General features: G+C 34.0%; 1 protein-coding gene across 1 annotated transcript in view; it reads left to right on the plus strand.

The window, feature by feature from the left end:
* Nucleotides 1–23,696, plus strand: part of LOC106109045 (bicaudal D-related protein 1) — a 56,079-nt gene that overhangs the window by 20,452 nt on the left and 11,931 nt on the right. The window contains exons 2-5 of the mRNA XM_013290440.1: nucleotides 18,246–18,386; nucleotides 21,732–21,887; nucleotides 22,226–22,399; nucleotides 23,446–23,695. Coding sequence (XP_013145894.1) covers nucleotides 18,246–18,386; nucleotides 21,732–21,887; nucleotides 22,226–22,399; nucleotides 23,446–23,695 — 721 coding nt within the window. The remainder of the gene's footprint in view (nucleotides 1–18,245; nucleotides 18,387–21,731; nucleotides 21,888–22,225; nucleotides 22,400–23,445; nucleotide 23,696) is intronic.

The following is a 23,696-nucleotide window of genomic DNA, read 5'->3' on the forward strand; positions in this document are numbered from 1 at the left end:
AATACTAGCGATCCGCCCTAGCTTCGCTTGGATGGTAATTTTTAAATAGTTTCGGAGCCTATTAAACACAAAACTAATCATGCAATTAAGGTCTTTCTTCTTTGTAATATTAGACTTAAGAACAATCGACGATTTTGCTTAAATTTGATGTCGCCATTTTTGTTTCGTTATCGAAATTTCAGAGAAATGTCAACCAATTAATGTTTGCGTTGTAATTTGATTATGTACTAGCTGTTTCATGCAACTTTACTTGCGTGAAATTAAGAAATATAGCCAATGTTACTCACTGATAACGTAACTTTTTAATGGTGAAGAAATTTTTGAAATGGGCTCATTAGTTTTTGAGTATAGAGTGTACAAAAATAGTTTTTTTTTTCTCTTTATAATGTTAGTATACTTTCTTGAATTATTATTCTGAATTTTCGAAATAAGTTTTTACACGAATGCGTCACTTAACTCTAAAAGGCTGTATTATGCGTCAGTTTGCGAAGTCTATTGACACTGGTTGTGTTGTGACGCAGAACTAAAGGTGACTTTAACAAGGTGCTAACCAACTGTACTGATACTTCGGGGAACAGTTAACTATTATATGAAAATAATTGTTGTTTGCGCCAATTATTAAAAGAAACATGTTTTCGGGGCTGTATGATTCTGCCAAGTCGATTCCTAATTACTAAGAGTAGCACTATGGGATTGGTATAATATATCTTTTTAAAGATAAAAATCCCCCTCTCCTGCTAATAAAGATAAAAAAAACATGTTTTTAATTTTTTTTTAACGTAAGGTAGCAAGCGGCCACCTAAATCCACCGAAATGGAAAGCGACCGCTGCCCTTAATTAACGGAGGAGGAGGTGCACATAAAGAGGATATTTCTCCTTCCAATGCGTCTCCTCCACCGTCAAATCCACTTTTCCTTCCTATCCTTTCATCTTAAGAAAAGGGTGGAAAGGAAAAGGGACTAAAATTAGGCCTCCGGAAGCACACTCATCAGACGAAACGCGGAATTGCATCCACTTCACGCCTGTTTTCTGTGTGGTCGTGGTATTACACCGGGCGAGCCGGCCCTGCAGTGCGAAGTTAAAGCGGGCTCTACCACTGTTGAATTGCATTAACAAAGTTTTCTTTAAGTATCCAGATTACTGTGTGTTACGTTTATTACGTTGTTACACATACTTTCTAATCAATACTTTAGCTATTATAATCTTATTTTATAAGCTAAACATAATTGTGTTTATAAGTCAACAAATTACGAAACAAATTCATAATAAGTTAATTTGATTGCATTTAAGCAAACATTTTTGACACTTGCCTAATAAGTTATTCAATTATTCAGTTATATTGCTGCATTAATTAAATTTGAATTTTATATTTAAAATTAATGTCAACGCTTGTCAATGCATATAGTTGCATAAGATGCAAGTGGTTATATCAGACACGTTCGGCGAACGTTCGCTACGAACGCTTCAGTGTATTAACACCTTTAGTAATAAACGCCTCTAAATTGACCTAGTTCAATATCTACTTATTACATTTGTACACCTGAACATAGTTAAAATAACATTCTCTGTTTTAATTAGTTTCAAATGGAATTTAACGAACAATCGCTTCAGTATTTATTTGAATTTAGTGTAGTTTAGAGACGGAGTCGATAAATATATCTATCTCTTTCTAGTATTTGAATTTTATCACATTATATTTATAATTTTAATCTGTACTCATATTATAAAGAGAGAAGATTTGTATTTTTGGATGTATTGTAATAACTCAAAAACATAGGCTATTTCATTATTTATTAATTTCACACGAGTGATGTCACGGGCAACAGCTAGTTAAGTATAATTTAAGATCCTTTAAAGTTAAACGTTAGCGTTATAACTATAATTTTACTCGTTGCCTTGTAACGTCCAATGTAAAGAGTACAACTCTAAATTTGTTAATTTTATGTCGTGTGATGTAACTTCGCTTGTGACTTGCAGTTTTGAATTGAAATCAGAAAGCTACGATTATCATAAAAATGAAAAGCAAAACGTTTTTTAATCATTGCAATGATTAATTCATATTAATGGAAGTCATAAAGTTATACGAAAATTATTCTTATCGCATTTGTATAGCACGTTAATAATTTCGCAGTTTGCCAGATTAGACAAAGTGACTGCAGCACACGTTAAAACCTAGTGTCGGTGATTCATAGTTATTGTTTAGAAAGGAGGTCGAATAACTGAACTATAAAGCCTATTAAGATGTTTCCAATACTTTTATGACTAACATGAGAGAAACTCAAAATTCTTTAAATGGAATATATCTGCACCAAATCATTGAAAAGTAAAAAGTGTAGTTTGACATGAATATTGTATCTCTTTTGTGATATCGATTTCTTAATAAATCGAATATCGAACGAATTTAATATAAAAATGGTTATCAGATACGTTTTTTCTGCATAAAAAATTGAAACATTTTCCGCAGTACGGGCCTTACGGTAGAGCACGATTTAGTGATTGACAGAAAGGGGGCGTCACGGGTGTGCAAATTACTCAAACATAATACTCTTAAACCCCTTCTTCCCTCCCAACATAGTAAAAAAGGCCGTCGTAAATCGTCCATAGACAAGTATAGCTAAAACCGGCATTTGTTTTCTGTATGGCAAAGAGTAAGCGACCTTTTTTCTCATGAAATGAACGTCATTTGACATTTGAATGTCATTTCATATATCTTAATACTAATTAAGGAATAATAAAATTGATGTACACAGCTACTTTAGCGCTATAAAAGCCGTTAAGATTCTAGAAATCTAAACCTTGTTGCATTTGATACGGTCTCGCTTCTTACTGTTCTGCGATTGTCGATTGTTTCGCAGTCAATTCAACTGTTTAGTTGCACAACTAAAAATCGAGTAGTGTGCGTATAACCTCATAGGAATCAAAACGCGACTTGTGCGATAGTTTAGTCAAACGTGTACGCGCGCTTTTACCATAAAGGTATAAATGCCAACAAAGACATCCTGTCATTAGCCCCTTGCAACTGATAGATCGACATTCACCGACAATAATTACTGACACACTTGTACAATTAAATGCACATTGCTCTTTACAATTCAATGAATGCATACCTGTTTGCAACCAGTCTGTGTAAATAATTTATATATTTTTGTGCTATTTTATTTCTATTATAAGTACAGTAAACAGATTAAAAAAATAATTTAAACATTTCAACTTATAGTTTAAAATTACGAGTAAATACTAGTTACTTTTTAAGTAAATGAGGTTCTTAATTTAGTCTATTTTGTTTTAACAGCGATTTCTTGTAGAAAAATAACTATATACAGTCGAAGAAATAAGCAAGAATCCAAAGGACCAAACATTCTCGCTAATGGAGGTTCCCTAATCGGAGTCTCTCGCTTATGGAAGTCGTCCGTTGCGATCACACAGATTTTCGCATAGGGGTTTCTTATCCAACTCCCGCTTTTTCAGGTTCAACTGTAATTAGCGTCGAATTAGAAAACATATATCAGTCGTGACATCAATTGCATGCCACTGGCTACTGCTTATGGTACATGCATCCGGTCGGTACTAAAATAACATCGGATAGAATATAAGTGATAGTTTCCCAGTGAACATGACAAGATTTTTAATTACGTTGAAACGTAAATATGCTTAAGAAATTGAAAGATATGTGTGAAATCAACCAAACAACAATGGGCCAGCGTGGTTGACTGGTCACATCCTAACATAGGGTAAACCCATCAGTGGGGATGTATAACTCTTAATATAATTATGCATATATTTAGGTTAAAAAACTTTTAAGGAATTTCCAGGAACCAATTATTTAGATCTTATACAACATATTTTCGTTCTTAGACTAACTCAAAATCGAAATCCTTTTCTAACATATTTTTAAAGATAGCTACTGTCTACAATTAACGGTTTTTAGAACTAAAAATGTTGTAAGATTATTTCTTGTATATCTATTTAATATGCAGCTGTAACCCGTCACGGGCAGTTAGGTCCCGCATGGCGCGGCTAGGTCTAGCCTGTGACCTAGATACGCCGACACTGGTGATCGAATGTGCGGGTAATGAATAACTAACGACTTTTACTTTCCACTAGTAATGTTGCTTAATTAGACTTGTTATTAATATAAATATCGAATAATGGAACATATTTCCTTTATGAAATTAAAAGTTTTAGTACGATATTAATTCGACACTTTTTCTAACGTTTAACCTCTCCGTAAAGATTTGGTCGGCAATATTGCCAGCATTTGGAGAATTTTATTTTGTGTAGTTTGACGATAAGCGGTCACCAGTCCAGTAATTTATGTTGAAGTTAGAACCAGTTGTAGTGTTGCCTCTTGGGGGACAGTTTTACGTCTCCTTTTTACCATGCTTTAGGAGGGGGTTAATAATAAATAAACATGTGACTCTAATGCTCGGTTAGGCGCTACTCATTGTGAAGCGCCCCAGGCGGTCTCTTTACTGCTCCCCTTAACAAATTATAGGTACATAGAAGTCAAATGTCCTTTCTTTCAATAGACATATAGACGGACTGTGCCATCTTCAGTGTTTGGTCAAGGTCATTGCGTACGCTGTCATTATTGTCGTTGTGTTTTATACGCCTTTCGTTGCGTTGGTTTTGAGTCGTTCAATATTTGAACGAATTTTTGTAGGAGTAATTATTATGATATTACTAAGCTTTTTTTTTAATTTAAGGACTTTCCAAATGTAACTGCAGTTTCCAAGAAATAATTTATTTAGTAGCAAAAAGCATAGTATTACGTCAAACCTATTGTTCTCAGTAACTCCCACGTAATACATGTTACTGTGAGAAGATATACAATTATTGATTCGTCTAAAAACATGATATTACAGGGAAATGTCTCTGCCACAGGTTTCCTTGTGAAATGTGAGAACAACGCAAGTTATGCCATACGGCAAGAAATATCTCTTATGAAATGTATAGAACTGGTTGTAAATTTAACGTTATTTGCATACAGTAAAAATAAATTTATCTAACACTAGTAGCATTTCTACGATTAGTTGAAAACTGTACTACAGTCGGGGAATTTGTTGGGGTTACAACTTAAAAGGTTCAATCGTTTAAATGCTTTGTACAAATAAAAAAAATTGTTGGTAGTATATATCTGTTACTTATTCTACTTATGCTGTTGTTTTCAAAACTCAGTGCTACCTGGTTGTAATTGGTTTTGTAAGAGATGAAGGTTGTCTCGTAAGAAACAAAGCAATCTTTCTAACAGCGGAACAATACGAATTTCAGCGACTGTACTTTATGACAGTTTTCTGTCGTTTTTCTTTGAACCTAACCAATCTTGCGTAATGTACTTCATCCTTGTTTCTTTTATAATAGTTATGTAAGTGTATTAAATGGTTATTTGACCTAATTCCATGTCAGAAGTGGTGGCAGGTAAGTGTGGTTTATGCAAATTATCTTTGCAGTGAAGGAGATTGAGTGCCGACTTGCGGCTTGCGGTGCAGTGGCATGGCTCGCGGATTACCACTTCATTGAAATTACATTATACGATTGCTTCAAGAACCGATAGTCATATGTTTAAATGCTGATAAATGATTTTAAAATCATTACCTCAGTACACGTTTTCTTCTAATATTTTTTGGTTGGCAGGTTTCTAAAGATCTTGACAGCGCGAAAACTTTCTGTCTAAATGGTAACATTATGTTGTCTATATTAAATGAAAGTGAAATACAAAATTGCTTAAAACCGCTGTTTATGTATGTCGTTTTATTTTCTATTTCTACTAACTGCTAAGTTGACGTCTAAACACAGTTCTTGTGTCTACTTTATCTCAAGTTCGCTTTCATCCTGCACGTGTGGACGGTTCTTAACCCTAATTTCGCGTGCGTGTGTACACGTTCTTACAAATATAATTAAGCCAAAGGTCGTTGACTTGCTAGAATAAACTATTAAAGTACAGTAAATGCATAAAAAGAGAAAGAAGCGTGCGAATGCATTCTATAAGTGAATTGTAGTCAAACTACCTAACGGCTGCTAACAATGCAAACATTATCACTATAATTAGTTTAAATTGCACAGTTTAACAAATCTATATTATTATTATAAAGAGGAAAGATTTGTATTTTTGTAAGTATTGAAATAACTCAAAAACTAGTAGGCCGATTCATAAAATTGTTTCACTATTAAAAAGCTACGTTATCAGTGAGTAACATAGGCTGTATTTTTTATTGTTTTAAATTCTCGCGGGCGAAGTCTCGAGCAACAGATAGTCTATATAATAGTCTAATGAGGAAATAGATGTATTTTTGTTTGTATTGACATAACTCAAAAACTAGTGGGTCGGTTTCAAAAATTCTTACACCATTAAAAAGCTACGTTATCGGTGACTAACATAGGCTACGTCTTAACTTCACGCGGACGAAATCGCGAGCATCAGCTGGTCTTTAATAAAAAACAAACAATTGTTTTCTATGTCGTATGTCTCAATATTTAGGCAACTGTGGCATCACAGTACGAAAACCTTATACAATTTAAATTCTGTTAAGTAATCGGTTTAATTCCAAGATGTGGTAAAATTCAAAACACGAACAGTTTCGGCGGCCATTGTGACTGTCGTGCTGCGATATCATACGTGACTTAGGTACCGACGTTCATTCCCTCACAATGTCTGTATGCTTCGTACAATGTATATAGTCAGCTGGATAACTCGTTTGGTAATGCCTGACATTGACTGAAATGCTGACATATGAAAGGTTTTTATGACTCTTAATTTATCCTTGTGTGTTTATGCGATTACTTCGAGAAAAAAACTTTATTAAGTCTACATTTTTTGTTAAGTCATACATTTTGAAGGAAAATAATTTTAAACTCATAAGGAAATAAATTCATAAAACTGATTAGTAGAGTTTTCTTTAGTTTAATACTAACTTTCGCCCGCGACTCCGTCCTCGTTTTTTAAAAAAAAAACAAAACAGAGTAGCCTATGTGTTCTTCCAGACTATCCTCTACATCTATGCCATATTTCATCAAAATCCTTTTAACTGTTTAGGCTACAAAACTAACAAACACATCAAAATATTTGGATCTATAATATTAGTATGATTAGTATGAAGTGTGATTGCAGAGGTTTAAGAAAATGTTTATTGATTTTTAGTAACAGTTTCCGCTGAACTGTTTGTACGCTGCTGAGATGTTATCGACATTTTATTGTTTCTTGTTAGTTGTAGCTGCGTATTGTTTTACCTCGTTGCAGTGCTGTATCATCTATATTGAAACTTAAGTATATGGTGTAAGGTTGATTTTCAAATGGCATATATACACAAATAAACATACAATTATAGTTCCGTGTTTTGTTTGAAGAAAAGGTTTTAAGTGCAAATCTATCTGATATATTCAGTGATATGTTAGAATTGTTGCGTAAATTATCACGAAAACATTTGTCTATACAAATATTATAAAGAGGAAAGACTTGTATTTATTGAAATAACTCAAAAACTATTGGGCCGATTTGAAAATTTCTTTCACTTAAAAAGCTATATTATTACTTAGTAACATAGGCTATTTTTATTACGTTTAATTTCAAGCAGACGAAGCTGCAAGCAACAGCTAGTCATAGCTAAAATACTGTATCTTGATTATTTAATTCGACTTATTACATGTCCATTTTATGCGTATACTTTAATTTATATTGACTGTACAAAGAATGCCTTCTTGTAAATAATTTCTTGACACCTGTGAAAAACTCTAAAACGATTTAACACGTATTAAATACAATAACAATACAAAATGTATTTCTCCATTAATATATTTTGTAACCATACAATTTTTACAAATGTTCTAATAATTATTATTATTGTTACAGGTAATGACTACAAATATCTTCAGTACATTCATTTAAGGTAATATGGTAAGTAATATGTACAGTTGGAAAAATCTGCAGTGTACAATTTACAGTTGTCTTGTCCCGTGCAAGACAAACTTCTTACAAATAACCAATTCGTGATTTCTGCCAATGCGCGCTAAAATATTATTTTGTCGTTTAAATGTGTCAGGTTATCAATTGCATATGTCTAAATTATATTGTGACAATGTACATTTTATTTTGTAATGGAGAATGTGTTTGTTATGTCTAAACATGTGTGCCATCTATTTTAAAAGCCACGGAAGATCAGCACATATGCTGAGTGGTTATCACCAATAAATAAAATAAATAAATTAGCTACCAATGAGTTACGCAAACATCGGAATAATAATAAAAAGTAATTCCAAAGCACAAAAGCTCCCTATTATTCCTTAACGTCTCAGTGTGTACAAAATATTAAAATGACTATAGTTTTAAAAATGGAATACCGACAGATTCCCCGACTGTAGATTTACACAACAAGACGTTCTGTTTGTTTGTTATATGGAAAAACTAGCTTCTGTTCGAGACTTAATCCGCGTGAAATTAAAAAAAGTAATAAAAATACAGCCACAGAAAAATTATCTTTCTAATGGTATTTGGCCCAGTAGTTTTTGAGTTATTTCAATATATACAAAAATACAAATCTTTCCTCTTATTAGTATAGATATACATTGCATTCAGTAATACGTCTAGTAAAGAATTGATTCCTTATGGGAATGTGTCACGACAGTGGCATTACGGTCAGTAGTACAGCCCACAGCTATCGTTGGTTACTTCACAGTTATTGTTCTATGAGACAGAAAAGAGAGCTGTTATGATATTGTTTAATTTCAACCAATATTCCAAATAACAAGCAGCAATAGCTTTATTATTAAAAACCAACTGTTGCTTGCGACTTCGCCCGCGTGAATTTAAAAATAATAAAAAGTATACGCTACTCACTGCTTACTTAGCAAGTTATTGGTGAAAGATTTTTTGAAATCGGCCCAGTAGTTTTTAAGTTATTTCAATACATACAAAAATAACTAATATTTTCCCTTAATATTATTAGTATAGATATAATATAGTTAAAGACATTTATTTCCTACCCATTTGACATGCTCACAAAATTAAATCCAAAACTTGTCTCAGTTTACATGCGTAAATTATAGATCTTGTGGTGTTTGTATTCGAAGTATGAAGCGAATTGAATTCTACTACATTCCCTAACCCTGACTCCCTGCATTGTGAGCACAGTTCTCATAGCCCCTGCCTACCCGTTATGATATAATTGTTCATTGACAAGCATTCCCACACTAAATATGCTGTTCGCAGCCGCATTAGCTGTTAACTCAACACGTTACCTCACGAGGAATGTTAACAAACTCTTATAATTGTCTAAAATTGTAGAACTGTTAGATAACTATGCATGAAAGGTAACATCTATATCTGTACTATTATAATAAAACGTAAACACACATTTCTTTGTTGCCTAAGATGTCAGCAATTACGGCATATTTTTGAATAATACTATTTTTAATAAAAAGTCCTACACTTATGTCACGCTTTAGGCTATATATTTTTACGCCATTAAACATATTGGGTAAATATTTTAAATAAAAACCTTAATGTGGGAAAGAGATCATAAGTTGCTGCCAACATCAAGGAAGCAAGATTGCTATGGTTTGTCATCATGTCATTTTGACATTTGCAATTGATAATTTGACATATGTAAACAATATAATAAAATTTTCATAATTTTATGCTTATGAAGTCGCACGGGAACAGCTAGTTATTTTATATTTAAGAGTTTTATTTATGCGTTTTCTAAATATTTATTGTAATTTCTTAAAGTAAAATCCTTCAAAGTTGGATTTGAATTAGAAGAAACGAATTGTCCCTGACTCAAGGATCAATTTCTGTTTAGCACGAACTGAACACTTGTTTGGTTTCATCCGTAGTTAAGTTTAAGTGGGAGCTCGTAGCTTGCTTCGTAACTTGACCTATTTTAATTAAACTAACGTTCTTAATTATGTCATCAATTTGATGAATAAATGTCTGTTTAGTCTCGCTTTAGTCCTACGACCTTATATGGAGTTACACTACTCGATTTTTAATTGTGCAACTAAACAGTTGAATTGTCTGAGAAACAATGGACTATCGTTGTGCGATCGTTTAGTCAAAGGTGTTCGCTCTAAGCATGATTTACTTGTGAATCTTTATAATGGTTATTTTCTTGTCTTAAAAAATAAACTCCAATAGTGGTGTTTGAATGTTTTATTACTTGCAATGGATACATTCGTCTTACTTAACAAGTGATTTATGTTAAACCAGACAGCTAACCTTTCTGTTCATAATGCAGTGTTAAACTTAGCTAGGGTTGCCACTTTATAATTACAAAATATTTTAATGAAATGCCTTTAACAATATGAAATATTGAGGTATCTTCCTATGACTAATCTTTCGTCTTAATAAATAGATAATATTCTCGTTTTGTTTAGATTCAAATCTTATTACAAAGCACATAAAATGTAGACAGCCCTACTTCAGTTCTATTTATCTCCTTTCCTAAATAATAATTACAGCTCATTAGCATGTACAGATTACGCACTCGGAGCACTTCTCTGTGGTTTCTTGTAGTTACGTAGACTACAATAACTACCGTACTATATACCTACATAAGTAGAGTAACTAGAATTACCACTCTATGTGCACACAATTGAAATATTTGTACATAAGCAGATTGTTTCAAATAGATTTAATATGATTCTAAAGAGGTTTATTTATTTAATAGTCTTTAGAACCTAACCTCAAATTGGACAGTTAAATGTTTAAAATGTTGTTTTAAACTTCATTCAGAGTGAATTAAGTCCGAAAATAATGTTTAATGTAGATTACAGGACTTAAAATAAATCTGTTTTAATAAACATTTAGTAATAACAATCATGTTATCCGGTAAATAAGATTGTCCATCTCTGGCGAGTGCGTAATTAGCAAGAGAAAGTTCGTGTGAAACTGTTTTATGTAGCGAAACTCATTGCAACACAATTACTATGGTGTTTGGGAACTTTATGGGAGGTTATATGACTTATATATGATAATTAAAAGCCTTATTTAGCTGTAGTAATACTAAAAAAATAGTTATTAATAATGTTTCGGCAGCATTTTTTCCTCGAGAAAACGATTTGTTAGGGCCTGTTCCAACAAATTGTAAATTGCCTGATGACAATCGAACATGTTGTCGTTAGGTAATCAAATTTTGTTCCCTTATCTGACAGTAACGTTATTCTAAGCTATCTCAGCCTCTATCAGCCAATGGTAGGACAGACCCTAAGTCATGTTGTTTGTAACTTGTGTGACCAGTTATAACAATGACGTCACTAATTGCTATTGAATGTTTTACGGAAGATCAGGGTCAAACTGCCAATCACAATTGTGTTCAAACAATAGCACGACGCCTCAATAATTACAATTCAATATGTAATTATAACTGTTCTTGTGCAACAATAAACATTAAAAGCGGGCGCACACTTGAAACTAAACGATCACACAACTGTTTAGTCGCTCGTTCTAAGAGCTTATATGGATATACGCATACTCGATTTTCAGTTGTGCAACTGAATAATTGAATTGGCTGCGAAACAATCGACATCGCACAACGGTTATGCGATTGTTTAGTCAAAGGTGTGCGCCCGCTCTTAGTAAAGTTATAAATAAAATTTTAATATCCCCGTTAATTAATAGCACTAGTTTAGTTTATTACTTATTTTTTTACTGGTTTCATAATTGAGATAAAGTAGAAGATTAAATAAAGCTTGTTTTAAATATTACTTGTTTTTTAATAAAATAAAATAAATAATAAATAAAATTCTTTATTATTTCACTTTAAAAATATATACATTTCATGAGAGCTTTGGCTCCTGCACTAGGTTCCCCTGTGCTGCAGGAGCCAATCTCTTTCCCCATTTGTGAAGAGCAAGACATATTCATAAGTGTCTATACATAAAATACAAAGAAAAAATTTGCTTATTATAAAAATGACAAATAAAAAACAAAGGGAAAAGAAAATTACGTACATTTTTATTTGCACGATAGCTTTTTTAATCTATGTGACTTGTCCATAAGTGTGTTATACTGTTCGTCCTCATAACTGAGTTCCCGTGTGCTTTTATTAATGCTTACTAGTGTGGTTTCCTTCCCATGTCATAGTGCGTGTTCCAGTTCGCGTTATCTGTGTCAAACTCCCGACCTGTAACCAGTACCACATTTACCCTGGAAATGGTATAATTATCTTATCATGTAGTTTTGTTATAGTACGAGGAAATGAATTGATCTTGTCACTGGCAGAGGTAGACCTAGAAAGAGATGGATTGATTGAAAGGTGACATGATCAAAAGAGTGACGACTGAGGATAAGAACTGGGAGATGTTGATCAAACAAACACTCAGTTGACTTCTCGTTGTTTAGTTAAACAATTTCGTGTCAAATACAATACTTTAAAACACTACCAAGATTTTTCTCTATCCTTTACGTACAAAAATAGATGAGTATATTAAGATTCAATGTCTCGTCGATAACCTAGATTTACTTTTATTTGAATTGTAAACATTGCGTAAATATAAACTTGTAATCGCTAGATGGCGTCTTTAGTAATTTTAACAGGTCAAGGTGTTGTCAATTTTGATTTTGTAATTGATTCTTTAATTAGATTTTATGGTCAGCTCTAAATTCGTTTCATTTCACTTCACACTTTAATATTTAGGTTGATTTGTAGTTTTTAGCGAAAATAATTTAAATTTAGAATACTTTTTTACATTACATAATTAGATTTAATGTGTGTATGTTTGTAGCTTGAATATTTACCAAATAAACTCCGCTTATTGTGTTGTACTTTCAACAAATTCACGTCCCACATTCTTTAATCTCAATTGTAGACAAATTAAAGCTAAATTCGCTATTGTTGTTGATTAAATTAAAAATGCATTGCGCAAGTCGCGAGAACCGTGGAAATTAGATCGTTAAATTCGGTTTATTATATGAATTTTGTGACAAGAAATTCTTACAAAAGTTAAAAGAGGAAATTATAATAAAACTTCTGACTCTATTTTCTCATTGAAGTAATGCTTAAATATCTTTAGATTTTTAGATAAATCTCGAATCTCGAAACAGCCCAGTTATGTAGGTACAGATATACTAAAAATTAAAACGTGAAAGAACATTTCTTTATATGCATGATTTTGACAACTCCAGAATAAAATAGATTGCTTTAAAAATGTATTGACCTCATTGAAACGTCACAAAGAGTTATTGTGCGTATTGTTGAAAAGTCGTGATCTCATGGCTGCAGAGGTCGCATTGCTTGAGCAATGTCTTCCGCAAAAACTGACCATTGTTTTAAAACAGCGACATCTAGTGGTGGGAACCTGAACACATTCAGAAAACTAGGTCCTACGATTTTATAAGAAAAACATAACTGATGTTTAAAAGCGAAAGCTGTGGACGGCGCAAGTAGAGCTTGGGAAGTTGTAATGCCAGATATTACTTGATAACAAGTAAGTTTAACATTTGTGTTAAGTACTTTTACTTTTTGGTACAATACTAAATGCTAATTTCGAAGATTCTAAAACATGTTAGTTGTTATTCTTTGTACACAGGGACGGCGTTAGGATAAGGCTGGGTTGGACAATTGCCCTAGAGACAGCACCGAATTGAGTGCCACAAGCTAATCATACTTTTTAGATAACCATGCTTACCCCCTTAAAAGTGCTTAAAAGGGGCTCAGTATAAATCTCGCCCAGGGCGCTAGTAGCCCTAAATTTGGTACTAATTACACTTTGTAATGGAAGAAAATTCAAAAGAGTAATTGTAGAAAAATTGTAATACATTCGTCTATTTTAATTCTGAGTAGAAACCTCTTAATCATGTCAATGATTTAAGGCGTACTGACTAAACTGACGTAGAAGGGGAAATCCTATTTGTTTCGTTGTTCGATAAAAAAAAGTGTTACAAGATCAGACAAAGGAAAAAAGATTACGTCATTCTCGGACGTTAAGGAAACGGCCATGAACAAAGTTGACTGTACTGACAGTATACATGAATTACACTCCTCGAATCATACTTTTACTAATGTTATAAATGTCAGATCAGATGGATGGATAGAGGTTTGTCAGAGTTTGTAGCCTAAACGGCTGAACGGATCTCGATGAAATTTGCATAGATGTAGAGGATACTCTGGGAAAACAGATAGGCTACTTGTTTTTCTTTTTTCTTTTTAGTTCTACGCGGACAGAGTCACGAGAAACAGCTCGTCTTCAATAAATTACTTTAATATTAATACTGACAAATATTGCTAACAAGAAACCTTGATGGAGTAATAAGATTCTGTAATAAATATCAAAGTGAACACGAAATGTTACCTTGAGTTTATTATTGAAGCATATATTTTAAAGACATCAATGTAGTTTCGCGCGGTCACGTCCGCGCACGCAGCTGTGACGTCACGGTGTGCAGACACAGACTGTTCCGAGGAAATCAACTGCAATACACAAATTATGAATTCTCTTCATTTAATATCCTTGAAACCTTTTGAATTACTGTTCATTTAAAGATTAAATCAGTGTTCATTATACGATTTTCTCTAGCTTTTATTTGTTTTATGGCAACCATTAGCAGTTTAATAAACTCTAAGGACATGAAGGGTCTGCACAGAGTGAAAGCGAGCATTAGCGATGTCCGTCATATGTGCTGCCATTGGTATGCAAGAGGACAAACACACGAAGACACCAGGCTCGTACTCGATAGCTTATAATAAAGAATTAATTTTCATGCATATTCAGTAACAAAATTTAACATAAAAAAAATCACGTTACACTATTTGAAGTGTAAAATTCAAATCATATCAAGATCGTAGATGTTTAATTGAAAAATAATAAATAAAAATTCTAAGTAAATTCTTTTAGTGCGAATTATTTTAACTCAAAATTTACATTAATTCATTTTTGCATTGGCACATAGCACTTGTTAGCGAGCGTTATTTTATAAGTAAAATAAAATGTAACTCAATACGACCCTGTGCACATTAGGCTTAGTCAGAGGTTGCGGGTTGCGTCCGCGCATCCTAATGACCTCAGGTGGATTGATGTAATGCCAGTTTCACACGAGGACAGAACCGTGAAGCGGTGCAGTATGATTATTTTGAATGCACACATAAAGTCAACCCAATACTTACTTTTTTGGTTCAAAGTTCAAATGGTAGCAGTGCAGCCCTCTTAGATAAAGTAACATTCGATTATTCGCTATCGCTGATCGAAAATTCAAAAATTGCGTATCAAAAACTCCCGTATTTATTCCTAAACATTGTGTCTATTCTACAAGCGACATCGCTAATAGAAAATCACTTTGTCTAGGAGGGCTGCACTGTTAACTGTCCTTCTTCTTCTTCGAGTGCCATTTCAACCATTATGGCAACTTGAACCTCCGACACTGTTGCAGTAAGGAACGGGTGCTTTTATGGCGCAGATTTTTAAGCCATGATTCTTCTTCCTGGATTTCGTTTTCCTTGTATTTCCCCTGTGCCTGTAATAATTTATATTTCTTGCCTCTCAATATGGCCAAGGTACTCTAACTTTGTTACTGTCCTACCTCAGTGTGAATATAAGGACGTGTGTAATGGTAACGTCCAAAGAGCGGCCCTAATCGAATTCTAACTGCTGTAGTGTGGGCTGAAGTCAAAATATTGCAAATACTACATTATCTTTGATAGAAACAACGATTTTAATGTATACCACAAATACTTCTTTACAACATTATAAGGATAACGTAAATGTTGCTTGATTGTTATTTATAGAAAAAATATATTACAATATCATAATTACATTGTTAAGACAGACAAGATACTGTGTTTTTTAAGTAATTTATTTGTCCAATTTAATATTTTCTAAAGCGTATGGATGTCAAATGCAACTTATAAAGGCTCTATTGTTTAAGAAGGCTTTGGTAGCGAGGTCTCGAGTACAATGGCCCGACTGTCGGCTGTTTTTTCTTTGCGACTAATAATTTCATTTCAACAATTCTAATTTACATCAAAATAATGTAAAATATCGCTTCTACAATTAATTACTATACTCGTATTTATTACTCCGCGTGGATTAGAAAAAAAAACAAAAGTAAGTCTATGTTTTCTTCCAGACTATCCTATCTATCTATGCCAAATTTCATCAAGATACGTTTAGTAGTTTAGGCTACAAACTAACAAACATCATCAATCCGTTTGGAAGAACACATAGGCTACGTATTTTTTTTTAATTCCATACGGATGGAGTCGCGGGCGAAAGCTAGTTATTAATACTTATCGATTTCACCTTGTGCAATTCGCTCCTTTTGTACGTGTTTTTTTATCCGTCATAATTTTATTCCGATGACAACAAAAGTTTCTAACAATAAAATATAAGACAAGTGAAAACCAGATTAAAATTAGAAAATCGTAGCAAAAATAGAACTCATAGTAATAACGGTTCACGGTTCAAATGTTGGGTTAAGTCGCGAGTTGAACCGAGATCTCATGCGACAAGACAATGCGTATCTCATCGCTTGCTTTCTAATGCAGACTAAAAAATTGTGCCACAATGACATTACATCTATATAATCTGTATACATCAAAGACATTTAAAAATGTATAAAAAGGCATACTGAAAAACATTTTTTTTACCGATACTTTCTCTAAAAGGTATTATATCTGTCAAGTTTAGTGCCACCTCGTGTCCTGGTATTTACTTTTAATAAAAATGAATATTTAAAAAAAACAAAGGATCTATCAATAGATGGCGTTAGTGAAGGTAAATGTCTCAAGTGAAATGTTAACAATACCTGCTGTATATCTTTTGAATCTTTTTGATACACATTTACTACAAAACAATCATTAGTTTTGTTTTAGTCAGAGATATTTGCTGTACTTTTTTTAATATTAGGGGGAAATCTTCAAAAAGTTACCTTTACTTCTGGGATTCGCTGAACTTAGGAATGTTTACTAGAACATGTTGACATGTAAAATTACATTGCACCATAGAGTTACAACAATAGAATAGTTTTATTAGTTGAATTTACGTTTGTCCTCATTTAGCAACAATAATCACATTTTCTATAATATGTTTCTGTTACCTCCTATTTAAAGTCACACTTTAGAAGTATATTAAATTTTATACGAATAGGTAACTTTAAAATGAATTAAAAAAGAATAACAGTATGGAAAACAATATTTATCCAGGTGTCCACCATTTGCTGGTCTGACGCACTTCTATTGTACAAGACTTTTATAACTGTTGACAATGTCTGCCTGCTGTTTCAATATGAACCATTCAATATTTTGCTAAATAATATAAAATTACTGCATTAAAACAATATAGAAATTATCGATTTTATTGTTATTCGTAAAAGGTGATAATCTTTTCATAATTTACATGCATTATAATTTAATTTTGTTGCATACATATATATCTATACTAATATAATAAAGCGTAAACATACACTTCTTTGTTGCCTAAGATGTCAGCATTTACAGCATATTTTTGAATAACTCTTTTTTTAATAAAAAGCCCTACACTTATCTTACGCTTTAGGCTATATATTTTCACGCTATTAAACTTAGGGGTAAATATTTTGGATAAAAACTCTAATGTGGGAAAGAGACCATAAGCTGCTGCCAACATCAAGGAAGCAAGAATGCCAAGGTTGTCATGTCGTGTCATATTGACATTTGCAATTGATAATTTGACAAATGTAAACAATAAAATGAAATTTTTATAATTTCATGCGGATGAATTCGCATGGGAACAGATAGTTTTGATATAAATCTAAAAGAAAGAATTCTATCAATTTCTCCACTGATATGCATTAACATGACTAAATATTAAGAAAATTCCTCACTGTCACTTTCACAAACAACCAACTAAAGTATTTGAGTATTTATCTGTTAGACACGCCGGAACTCGATTGTTAATTAGTCAATTGTCCTCAGTTTCTATAAACTTGGAAACAATCGATAAGCAAATGGACGGAAAGTAGGAACAAACACGTGTTTCCTCTACTAGGTAAATAAGTTACGGCTGTCAATTTACAAACGGTTTAACCTTATGGGATATTGCAATTGCATATGTTTTAAGAATTAAGCTTTAAACGAACTCAGAGTCAGTTTTATCATCGCAAAAGGAGACTTTCAGTTGAGTTAGCATAAGTTTTCACCAAAGGTCACATTAACTGATCATTTGAGGGCATTTGAAGGTCGTTCGTTGTGTTGTCTGTTGTAAATCTTGCGCATTGTATCCATTGATTTAAGGATGTTATTGTTTTATTAGTTATTAATGTAAAATACTGTTTGTGGCAGGAGTTGGAGCAGGAGAAGCACCTGCTGCGGCGGCGGCTGGACACGGCGCAGGGCGAATACGAGGCGCGTTTGCTGGAGTTGCAGAATGACATCCAACACCTCACTAACAAGATCGATTCTAAAGACACAAGTCTCAAACAGGTACCTACGGCAAGATGCTCTCATAGACAGCACTTCTTTACACGTTCGTTGTCACCAATCAGCGCATTCTTAAAAATTGTACTATTGAATACGTTTTGTAAAATTGTAAAGATCATTATAATTACAACCGTGTGAATTAAAATTCTATTAAAATGCATAGTATCTGTCGATCTTAATAGGCTCCGATGCCCGCAAGGCTAATTGTCCAGTCCCAGTGTCGGTGCTGAACAATGAGTTCAGCCGTTGACCTCTAAATCACGAAATAACTATTGTTAAATTCATGAGTTTTTTCGCCGGACGTGGTAGTCCTACGAGTGGAGTCAAGGCTGTTTGTGGGGTCCGATTATTAGCGTTTTCTAGTGTCTATAAGTTAGGATAAAAGAAGTTTTAACAAACATAATGCAGTAGGGCTGTTATCGACTTTCATCGTTAGTAGTCTTTACAGGTATATTAATCAGTCCAACTATGGAAAGATAAACAATTGAATCGATATCGTGACCTTTTACAAAGTAATTTTACCTTTAATATTCAGACTGACGTACTAAGGTCATGGCTCACTGACTAATCGATTGAAGGAAGTACTGTCAATTGGCCTTGGAAATATTAATCGCTGTCAGTGGAACCTTACGTTAACGAAACCATACATTTTAGTGAAGTCACGAAATTTTCAACGATAATCCTGACGAGGATTTGAATCCGATTACCAGCTTAACCTGGTCAACTGTTAACGTTCAGTAAATAGAAATTAAGGGGATTTTAACAGCACGTTTGCTTTAATACATAGAAGAGTTAAAAGTTTATTTTCCACATTAAATTAACGAGGAATAAGTACCTATCCAGTATTATGTTTCAGAGTAAATCTCTTTATTGTAGAAACAAAGTCGCTTCCCGCTACCTGTCTGACAATATGTATGCTTAGATCATTAAAACTACGCAATAGATTTTGATATAGTAGAGAAATACTGATAATTTTAAAGGTTCCTAATGTGATTTCGTAAATTTACACATTTTCGTATCAGCATTAGACCCGTGCGCCGACAGGGCGGGTCGCGTCTCCTTCGAAAATATACTTTTCATTGTGACGTCAACGACGTCACTAATTAAAAGGTTCCGATGAATTAGGTTCCGTTGCGTGTCCCGACAAGGTCGCCTGGCCACGCCTAGGCACCCTAATTGCCCGCCATCTACACTGTGACGTCATAGTACTAGGCGCAGCCGACTAGTGGTAATTAATTTAAAAGCTGTTTTTTTTTATAAACCCAAACATCGATGGATTATTATGTTAATACTAAATCTAGAGGCCCTGTAAAAAGCTGTACGGTCACAATAATTGGAACCCAGGTAGGTAGCTGAAATTAAAAAGGGCAATGTTGAAAAGAGTTGAAATTATAAAATTTAACAAAAAGGACAATTAATGATCCTGCCTTTTTACAAATGAATACGAATTACTTCATCCATAACCACACCTAAATGCGTCCCTTATTCTGACCAACGTCTATGTTGTAAAATGATAAATGGTAACATAAAGTGGTAACTTTATTGCTTAGACGCCGGCTCAATCAATCGATCACGCCGTTTTAAGCAGCTCAATATTACCAACAGATCAACTTATCTGCAATATTTGCTAACCAAACAGAATTGTTTGCAATATTATTAGTAAATTACAACGAAATATTACAATGTCAAATAGAAGAGCGCTTGATTAACTCTGTCGTAATCAATTGATAGTTGTTAAGAAGATTTACAACAAATAATAACTAAAATTGTTAATATAAGTGATACAATAAAATTCCTCTAAAGAAATGAATGTGCTTTGGTAATAGATTACAAACTTACTTGAAGGTTGGTCGGTTACGACGGAAGTCGATAATATTGTAGGAGCTCCCAGGACAGTCGGAAGCTCTTGTCGGTCTAATATCAAAGAGTTTATTATTACATTGCTCTAAGAACGTATCTACTGAATAATAATTAAGTCTTCTATGTTATTTCTATCGATTTACACTGCACAATGAACTCTACAAAGACGATTGAACGATCGTATTGGTGGACTCTTTTAAATGATTGACCACCTTTTCCTCTTAAGTAATTACAAAGCTAAGTTGTCTTGCATTTTTAACTTTAATGTTCATACGTTACAAGTCAAAATATCGACATATGTTGCCGTGAAGGTGACGTAGGAATTCAATTGTTTTTTAACAGTAGAAAGATTTCGGATTATGAATACAAACGAAATTATCAAAACTAACATCTCATCTAATCCGAAGTTGCGTACCGGCGTCACGGACGCTTACGACCTCAGACCCACAGGAAACCGAGGTTTTGTAACAACTTTGTCCATCACTATTACGATAGTCTGAAGGGTTAATTTAGCATAGCAATCAATCCGCTATTTCCACGCGTTAACGTGATTAACCACGCGGACTGAAGCAGTCTTTGAGCTCGGCCGAGCACCGGAGTTGAGTTTTTCTGGAAGCGTTAACAAGCTTTTTATATGTTTGTTTAATGTTTAATTGATTTTTTAAAACATTTAAAAGTAGGATTCAACCTTTTTTTACTAACAATGATCTGTAATTAGATATAGAAGTCAGTATTATTTAATCAAACTTCTAACTAATATTATAATTGCAAAAGTTTAGAAGGATGGATGGATGTTTGTTAGAGTTTGTAGCCTAAACGGCTGAACGGATTTCGGCGGAATTTGGTACAGATGTAGAGGATAGTGTGGAAGAACACGTAGGCTACTCGCTTTTTTTTTTATTCCCCGTGGAAAGCTAGTCACAAATATTTCTCAGCGGTGTCCTGCCCCATTCTGTCTGAATGTCATTTAATCTTTGTAACATCGTCACGGGTCAATGTAATATTGATGTAAAGTAGATCAACAACTACGTTATTAGATCAAGAAAAAAACGTAAGCAAGGTCAGTTTTAATATTGAATACTGAATTATACGAAATGTTTTTCGTTAAGAGTAACGAGTCACTAAACAAACTAAAACAAACTCTATAATTTCAGATGTAAAGACTTATTTACAATATAAGTTCTACTGTACGAGCTACATTGATTAATTTCTCACAATAAATCTTAACTCGCCAATATTTTGGAATCCAACGACCGAAAAACTCCTAATAAGATCAGGGTTTCTCATAAAAACATTTGTTTTCAACTATTTAACTACATTATAATTGTTCTAAATGTCTTGGGTTGTAATTCATGAATTAGTAAAAATTCTAAGGCAGACTAACATCGAAAACATCAATGAAAGAGCTAAGAACTATTTTGAGTATGTTTATAGACAGATTTTAAATAATATTTTACATTAATAAACAATTTCTTTCAATTATATCAGCGCGATGAAGAGAAGGCGGGTCTGATAGCTGACCTGACGGCGCAGAACTCCCGGCTGACGACGCAGCTGCAGGCCAGCGCGGCCACCGAGGCGCAACTGCTGGCACAACTCGACGACCTGAAAGACCAGTGCTCCATGCGGAAGACCAGTCTGCAGGTTAGCGAAACTCACTTTGTAAAACAGAAATAACAAAAACGCATCTACGGTGAGAGCGTTGGTGACTCAAGGGTTTAAGCACTTGCCTTGTAATCTATAGGTCTTGGGTTCGAATCCCGCTGTACCAATATGATTTACCCGACGATCTTACGATCAAGAAACATCGTGTTGCCGTGATGCCAGAAATTCAAAGATATGTGAAGAGTCAACCTGCAGTGGGCCACCATGATTGACTATAGCCTAGTCACTCTAACTTAGAGAAGATACCGAGCCCCGAGTGGGGATGTATAGTGAGCTGATGGTGACTCATGAACATTTTATCTGTTTTGTCCCTTCAGGAACATATGCAAAGCCTGAAATCACTGAAAGCGGAGTTAGCACTGGTGAGTGACAAGAAGAGCGAGTTGGAGCGGCGGCTGGCGGGCGCGATGCGAGACAAGGACGGCCTTATGCAGCAGTTAGATGAGGCAGCCGATAGGATCGCCGCACTCGAACGACAACTCAAGGAACAGGTATACCTAACTCCGAAATAAAATACAAAATTTTTAAACCGAAATCACTAACTAAAAGGCAAGAAATAGTGAAATGAAGCTGAGGCAGATCGCTAGTTGATTAATTAAAAGTTATATTGAATCTTGACTTGTTTATACACATTAGGCACTTGTACGATTACAAAAGCGCGGCCCAGACAGATTACAAAGTGACGGATAATCCTTTAGATCCGCATCTGATGCGATCAACGTGAACCGACGTTGTAAACACGCTGTTAAGCCTTTTACAATATCATAGTAATAGTATCAAAAGCTAAAAAACAAAACACATTTCATAGAATTTTAAAATTCAATTCAGTTTCTGAAGTCTGTGATTCTATTTCCGGATAGAGGAATTTGTTCTTAGTAAATCCATTATAAACATTCACAAGACTTCCAAGTATTTTTATAGTCAGTCATATGGGTTTTCCTCACGTTTTTTCTTCGCAAGTGTTTCAGTGTTTTAATAAAATGCCTCAATTATATTATCATAGAATTTTTTATTGTTCAGTAACTGAAAATCCCATTTAGTATAATCAAACAGACCCTATAAAATCTATAATTCAAACACGTATGCATGTTGCTACATTTCATCACGGGTAGGATATTAATGTCCTCGACTGTGACGACAGTTCTGAGAGCGGAAACGTTTGTATGATAAGCTTTGTTGAGATCCCTTTCACTGGCAACTTGAGCAATACTTGAAGAACAATAGAGGCTCCCATAACAAGCCCATTGAAATATCCACATTTTATCATCACATTCAAATGGTCCGAAGACGTGTAATTTAAGAAGAGATTTTGCTATGAATATAAGATTTTAATCACAAAGTAATTTGACACCTTGTTTCTTTTTTTGTTACTAAAACCATCTTAAAATTTCTATTTCTAACATCAATCACAACTACAAGTGTAAAGTCGGGCATGTCCACTTGGAGTATACAGACATCCAAAAGGTGAAGGTAATAAGAATAAATTGGATGTTAGCTGCAGTTGACATCATATACTTAACTTCTACTAATTCCCTAGGAGCACCTGTACCAAAACACATTGAAGGAATTGGAGCGTCTTCAACGTTCTCACGACACATTAGCGGAGCGCGTTGGTGCGCCGGAAGCCGAGCACACGGACAGCGCGCGGTCCCTGCACGCGGAGCTGGAACCAGATGACCAGGATGAGGGTGAAGGCGACGGTTGGCTACGCTCAGAGGCAGTACAAGTCTTCAAACAGCTGCGTTCACTCGCGCTGCAGCTCAACACAGGGCATGATGATGACTCTGG

Source organism: Papilio polytes, unplaced genomic scaffold, assembly GCF_000836215.1.
Source record: "Papilio polytes unplaced genomic scaffold, Ppol_1.0 DF821322.1, whole genome shotgun sequence".
NCBI classification, from domain to species: domain Eukaryota; kingdom Metazoa; phylum Arthropoda; class Insecta; order Lepidoptera; family Papilionidae; genus Papilio; species Papilio polytes.